The 7,674-nt window shown below is 37.5% G+C and overlaps 1 protein-coding gene across 1 annotated transcript in view; it reads right to left on the bottom strand.

Moving 5' to 3' along the window:
- Positions 1–1,654: 1,654 nt before the first annotated feature.
- LOC123252257 (glutamyl aminopeptidase) overlaps positions 1,655–7,674 on the bottom strand; it is a 117,658-nt gene continuing 111,638 nt past the window's right edge. The window contains exons 15-16 of the mRNA XM_044681646.1: positions 4,793–4,871; positions 1,655–2,493 (exon numbers count right to left, since the gene is read on the bottom strand). Coding sequence (XP_044537581.1) covers positions 2,338–2,493; positions 4,793–4,871 — 235 coding nt within the window. The 3' untranslated portion in view covers positions 1,655–2,337. The remainder of the gene's footprint in view (positions 2,494–4,792; positions 4,872–7,674) is intronic.

Raw genomic sequence — 7,674 nt, 5'->3', positions numbered from 1 at the left:
CTTCTGCCAAACTTGCTTTCTTCTCATCCTTTCTCTAGTCTTGATGTGAAAATACAAGCTGAGAGTATTTTTGGTACTTTGCCTGTCTTTGAGTCAAGTCATTTGTCAGGCGGTAAAATTTGCAAGAGGGCAATGAGCAAGATTCCATGATCCTAGGGTATGTATAACAAGAAGAAGAGGGAAAGAACCAACCCATGAAGTCAATGCTAGACTGTCTTGGGGAGTACACAGCACATTTTGGGGAGGATATCATTAAATTGGGACATGTCCTAAGGAAAGTACCTGTGATTATATTATTAAATTTTTATTAACAATAATAACTATCAATAATAAAATAGCATATGTGAATATGGAGCCCAGGATCCTAGGGAAAGAAGATAAATCTAATCTTAAGGCTTGCAAAGTACTTGATGTATCTGGTCCTCACCGGATAGATATTTTTTATTATACCTGTTTAATAAAGGAGGAAACTGATGCACAGATTAAGTAATTTGCACAGAGTCTCACAGCTAGATAGTGTCTGAGGCAGAATTCAAACTCAGAACTTCCTCATTCCTAACTCTGCCATCTCCCATAAGATACGTGTTGAAAAAATAATAACATGGGATGTGTGTTGAAAGAACTGAAGATTGCCATTGGTATAACAGATGACTTGGGGATTACTATCTTCAAACTTTAAAGGTCTAGTCAGTGTGAGGGACCAAGAAGGGGAAGTTAATAAATTATTAGTAATTAATAATAAACCTATTTAAGTGATGGAAATATTCCTGATTCTTTCTCATTGCATATCCCTGGAAAGGGAGCATAAGGAATTAAATATGGAGCCCAGGATCCTGGGGCAAGAAGATAAATCTGTATTCAAATTCTGCTTCTGACTTTTTGACTGTGTGAGCATAGACAAATAACTCAACTTCTCCTTTTCCTTACTGCAAAATGGAAATAATATCTATATGACTTTCCTCGCTGGAGTGTAAGATCTAAGAGGTTACATATGTGCAATTATATGAGGGGGGAGAAGAAGTGTTATAGGAAGAATTGAGTAGTTGATTTGCCTCAGGACCTTGTTACTAGCTACTCATTCACAAAACCAATTATAAAACCCCTTCTAACTTCACATTGTTCTTGGAGAAAGACTCACTCAAGAGGTAGAAGACTCAGGTTCAGATCCTACCTCTGACACTACCTGAATGATCTTGGGTAAGACACTTTAGATTCATCAATCTGGGCATTGAGGAGATTGAACTAGCTGGCCTTGGAGCTCCCCTTTCAGTTGTTGATCTGCGCTCCTAAATGAGTAAAATGTCTTATCATTTGAGAAATGGGTAGACAATTGATTTTGTTGCTCTTTTTAAGTCATCTTGATTCTGCATGACTCCATTTGGGGTTTCCCTGGCAAAGATCTTGGAGTGGCTTGCCATTTCCTTCTCCAGTTCATTTTACAAATGAGAAAACTGAGCCCAGGGTCACACAGCTGGGAAGTGGCTGAGGTGGGATTTGAACTCAAGAAAAACAATTTTTCTGACTCCAGACCTGGCACTCTGTGCACTATGAAAGCCACCTAGCTGCCCCAATTTGCCATACATCAAGTACTAAATTCCTAGATGTCTGAGCAACCCCTTGGCCAAGAATAAAGATGACATTTGAAAATAGCAATTTTGGGGAGGCAAATTTTCATCTTTATTTGAAAAAGGAAAGTAGAGTTCTCTTGTTGATTTTGTGGAAAGTAAAGGTAACTGTCGACTTACAGCTCTGGCTAATTCATGCACTCGTTGAGTCCAACTTAAGCTCTAGTTACTTTGACAGGATTTAAAGTAGTAAGACAAATGTGAATAAAATGAAATTAGGTCTGTAGGATTCTGAATAATAAAATAAAGATTAAGATGGTGATATTGGTCCCTCAAGTGCCGGTATTTAAACTTTAAAAATCAATCAGGAGAGAAGATTAAGTGGTGTTTCTTTGGTCCTAAGAATGTAAAAGCTAAGACTAAAATGTTCCTTTTTTTCCCCCACAGGTTTAAGATGTAAAGAATGATACTTAAAGACATTAAATGACTATTAAATTCTCTTCAGTGTGTAAAGGATCTCCTATAAAGTACACTCAGAAGGAATCCCTGAGTTTATTCAATACTCTGCTAGTATCTTCCTTCATAAACAAAAGGGGATTTTTTTTTAAATCTTTGCAAAAGAGGCCCAAACACACCCAAAACCTTCTAGCAAGCAGCAGTATTGGTGCCTCTTTAGATGATCTCCACAGTGCTTCTGAAATCAGCTCCCTTAGAGGCACGTTAGGGAAGGAAAAATGAATCCGTAAAATTAAAATATGATGTCTGAGATGCTTTAGTCATTTCTAGAGATGGCATAAAGCAGCCACTCTTTGATTTCCTCTCTATGAAGTTTCAACCATTCGATGTTATTCTTCACTGTTTCTAGAACTTTCTGTCGAGAAGCTGCTCCTGCTCCTGCTTCAGGGTATTTCTTAAAAAACATCTCTATCTAGAAAAGAGAGGAGAACAATTTTTACTTTTTTATTTTTATTTTTAAAATCCCACATCTTCTATCTTTTTTATGGACACATAAAACTATGTCTTTTGAAATTTTTTTCTCTTTTATTACCATAGACTTGATAATTATTTACACACATGAACATTTCCACATTCAAGGAACAGGAAAAAAGAGGTCTTCATATGAAATTGTGAATCTCCTTTACATAGTTTTAAAAATATGTATGTTTTAAATTAAGTGTGGTAGTTCTACCACTGCTTTGTTTGTTTGGGTCCCATTCTGCATTTTCTCTTGCTCTCTTATTTGTTTTTTTAAATAATTCATCAGCATTCTTCTCTTCCTTCTTTTTTATAAGCTTAACATTAAACCTGCTTTTCAAAACCCTCGTCTTCAACAAGAAACTAATAAACTTTTTTTAAAATTTAGATCAATTTAGTATCACTTCTAAGACAGAAGAGAACAAGGGCAAGGCAGTTGAGATAAAAGTGACTTTCCCTGGGTCACACAGATAGGAAGTGTTTGGAGGGAAACAATTTAAAGAAAAGCTCACTCTGAGTCTACTAATAAATTTCCTAGATTTTCAGTAATCATCAAAAGAAGGGGACTCTGAATCCCTTCTGCCCTCAAAATCTAGGCCCCACCATATATAGGTTTCCACATCCAGTTTCCAAGTTGAGGTTCATTCTTTTCTTCTCTCAAGTCATCAACCCTTGAGCAATTCATCTGGCCCAAGTATATAATATGCACGACAGCATCTTGTACCTCATAGGTCAGCACGACCATCTCTGGGTTCTTGACTACTGAAATCTAGGTGTATGTGTTCAGATCCTTTACTTGTATCCTAGGACAACTCCTCCCTGGTGTGATTTTACTGTTAAATTGTATCTGTAGGATAAACCATAAATCTAGAGCTTGAAGAGATAGCAGAAACTAACTAGTCCAACCCCTGCATTCTCAGAGAGAAAATGAGTTCTATGGAGATTAAAATGAGTTGCCCAGAGTCACCGAATTAGTAAGTGATGGACTCATGACTGAAACAGATCATAAAATGGGATTTGGATTTCAAAGGATCATAGCTGAAAAAAGACTTCCATGGTCATCTAATATAAAATTCTCTCTCCCTCTCCTCTCTCTTTCTCTCTCTCTCCCTCTCCCTCCCTCTCTCCCTCTGTCTGTCTCCCTTTCTCTCTGTCCCTCTCCCTCTGTCCCTCTCCCTCTCTCTCTGTCCCTGTCCCTCTCTGTCTCCCTTTCCCTCTCTCTCTGTCCACCTCCCTCTCTCCCTCCCTCCCTCTCTGCCTCTCTCCCTCTGTCTCTGTCTCTCTGCCTCTGCCTCTATCTTTCTGCCACTGTCTTTGTCTGTCTGTCTGTCTGTCTGTCTGTCTCTCTCTCTCTCTCTCTCTCACACACACACACACACACACACACACGTACGTTAGCAAGCATGCTTTACAGTTGGGAAAACTGAGGTCCAGGGATAAATGATCTGCTTAGGGTCACACAGGAAGTAGCCACCAGAGGCAGGATCAGAACCTAGGGTCTCCAGACATTCTTTCCATTATGTCCTTGGTCAGTATTTAAACTTGTTATAAGGACTTGGGGAGTGGGGGGTAAAGAATATTTTAAAATGATCAGTCAAGGATTCCATCTGCCTAACCTCCTTATAGGCATATTTTTATTTGTTTCCCAAACACACAGAGTCTATCCCTGAGACCACAGGGACTATAATCCTCAACCCACTAATAAAATGTGGGATTCTAAAATTCCAATAATTTTATTTTGTTTCTTGAACAGATCACAAAGCCTTCCCTCCCTTTCCATCTCTATTTGTCCAAGAAAAAGAGAGAGAGAGAGAGAGAGAGAGAGAGAGAGAGAGAGGAGGGGGGAGGGAGGGAGGGAGGGAGGGAAGGAGAATATCTTTACCTATGAGGAATCAAGAGATTTAAACCTTTGGTTTTGAAACGCTAAACACATGAAGTCTGGATGTAATCTAATCACCCCAGGGTCATAAGTCCCAGACAAAAGGTGTAGCCTTGGTTTCTTGGCAACCTAAGCAGCCTCACAGAGCTTTCTTTAAGGGCTCTGAGACCTTAGATTTTTGCCTTGCAATATTGTTTAATTTTCTTTTTCCAAATAGAAAAAAAATGTATCCATATTTTCTAAGATCTCATCATCTATTTCCCTGACTGTGACTAACTCTATGGCATATTGCATAGAAGAAATTCAACAGAAGATTAGTCTGGTCTATCTTTGAAAAAAAAGAGGAATGTTGGGAAATGGTTTAGATTCATACCTGCCAGAGCTGGAACTCTGTATTGAATGGTTCTGCTATTGTCACAATTCTGCCAAGATTTCTGTCATTGAGAGTAAATCTGAAAGGAAATTCATGGGAGCAAAAGATAGAATTAAGGACAACAAGATTCTGAATTATTGAGATATATATCTTCCCACTGTTTTTTTGTTTTTATTCTTAAAATGTTCTTAAAGTAATTATCAAATTGTTACAGAAAGTAATAAAAATAGCATATCTTAGAGGCAGAACCCTAAATTCTGTCTCTAATGCCACTGTGCTAAGCCCTTTACAATTAATATCTCATTTAATCCTCCCAACAATTCTGGGAGATAAGTGCTTGTTAGAGCTTTAGAGATCATGTAGTATAATTCAGTCCAATCCAATAAGCATTTTTGTGGAGTACCTACTACGTACAAGTCACTGTACTGTATGAAAATAGTCCCTGCCTTCAAGAGGAAGGGAAGGCAAGGGTATTTATTAAGCACCTACTACATACCTGGCACCATCCTGAACACTTTACATATATAATCTCCTTTGATCTTCACAATAATTCTATGAATGCTATTAACTTCATTTTACAATTGAAGAGACTGAGACAGATGGATGTTAAGTGACTTGTCCAAGGTCACACAACTAGTAAATGTCTGAAGCTGGATTTGAATTCAGATCTTCCTGACTCTAGGAACAGTACTTAATCAGTTGCACCACTTAGCTGAGAAAGAAGCTTACATTGTGCTGGCTGCATCCTCCTTACTGTACAGGTAAAATTATATACTTAATTGGTGACAAAGCTGGGATGAAAATCTAGGTCTCCTGAATCCTAATCCAGTGACCTCAATAAAAAATTAAGGAAATTATAAGGAAGTTATGCTCTTTTTATGTCATTTGATAATTCCTCCTTTTTTTTTTTTTTTAGGAGGAAATTCAAGCCAGTTGTAGATTTTCTTTCTTCGGTCAAAGAGCTGGGAATAGAAAAGATGATAGAATTCCTCCCTCCACCCCCAACTCTAATGACCTTCTCCTACTTGGGAAAGGCTTCGTTGTAAGTTGCCCATTTCGCAGGCAATTTATATTGTTCAGTTGTGTCCAATTCTACATGATCTTGTCTGGGGTTTTCTTGGCAAAAATACTGGAGTGGTTTGCCATTCATTTCCTTCACTACTTCATTTCACAGAAAAGGAAACTGAGGCCAACAGGGCTACTAAGTGACTTGCCAAGGGTCACAAAACTAGTAAGTGTGCGAGGTACACATCTGAGCTCAGGTCTTCTCAGTTTCAGTCCTGGTGCTCTATCCACCTCACAATTGAACACCTATAGCCTGCCCAGCATCCATCCAATTCAGTTTAATGCACAAGTATTAAGCTTCTTCCGTGTGCCAGGAACAAAGATAGAAGTGAAATATGTCTTTCCCTTAAGGAATTTACATTCTACTGGGCAGAATAGGGTCAGGGAGCATTTGGGGGCATACAACATTTATGCAAAGAATTATATTACTAGGAGGAAGTGTACTAAACTTTTCCTGGAAAGCCTTTTCCAAGGAAAACCGGGCCAGTTTCTACAACAACAGGCAGAAGAATGCCCCATCTAATTTTTCTGCTAAAACCAGTGTTCTTAAGCTGGAATTCATGAGCTTTTTCTTTCTGATTACTTTATCTCAATAGAATTAATTTCTTTTTAATTAATCTTATTTTAAATTAATTTAATCAAATACATTATTAAAATTGATTTTTATTAATTAATTTAATTAGATACAACATTATCAAAATTAATTTAATTACTTTCTTTTCTGAATACTTTATCTCAATAAAATTAATTCCCTTTGTGATCCTACGTATTTTATTTTATGAATATAAAAACATGCTAAGAAGGGCTTCTAACTGTCAAAGGGCTCATGTTGTCCTAGCACAGCTTTTGGGAAACTAGAGTCATCTCCAAGCCTCAATGAGGCAGTAGAGTGGGAGTACTTGGGGTTGTTAGTAGACTGGGTGATGGAGCCTATGGTGATCATCTTCACCTCACAGATCACAGGACACCATATTTGGGGTTGGGAAGGCTCAGAGAGGTGGGAGAGTCCAACCCCCTAATTTTACAGTTGAAACCAAGGCCAAGAGAAGGCAAGTAGTATGCCCAAGGTCACAAAAATAGTGTCAGAACCTGGCTAAAAGAAAGAGGTCAGTTGGATTAGCTACAGGCTGATGAATTTTGGGGGCAATGTTAACTTTTGAAAACTATGTAATAAGGCCATAGCAAGCTATATTTAGTGGGGAGTGGGGATTGAGGAGTGAGGATACTTTCTTTGGTAAGAGACAGGATTCAATATCTGCTAAACATTGCCAAGGGAGGAAGGCCTACATTTTTTAAAAATTGTGAATTTCTCTTTTTCCGAAAAGAAAGGAATACTGGTTAATTTCTTCACATATATAATACTATACTAATAAATTATGTAACAATATATCATATGTAATATAATAATAAATTATATAACATATAGCATAATATACTATAATAATAATTATATGATATATAATATATAGCACAATATTCTATAATGAATTATATGGTTTATAATATATAGCATAACATTATTAAATAATTATCATATATGATATTTTATAAATATATACCCTTATCCTCCAACTTAGAATCAATACTATGTATCGGTTCCAAGGCAGAAGAGTGTAAAGGACTAGATGATGGGGATTAAATGACTTGCCTAGGGTCACATAGCTAAGAAGTATCTGAGGCCAGATTTTAACTGAGAACCTCCTATTTCTAGATCTGGCTCTCAATCCACTGTGTCACTTATCTGCCCCTTATATTGGCTAATTTCAAGTTTTCTTTCATGGCTACGTGTGATTTCACATTGACTTTGGGGGGGGGGG

Source organism: Gracilinanus agilis, chromosome 6 (assembly GCF_016433145.1).
Source record: "Gracilinanus agilis isolate LMUSP501 chromosome 6, AgileGrace, whole genome shotgun sequence".
Lineage (NCBI taxonomy): Eukaryota > Metazoa > Chordata > Mammalia > Didelphimorphia > Didelphidae > Gracilinanus > Gracilinanus agilis.
Note: the sequence above shows the minus strand (reverse complement) of the source record. Positions and strands in the feature narration are given on the sequence as shown.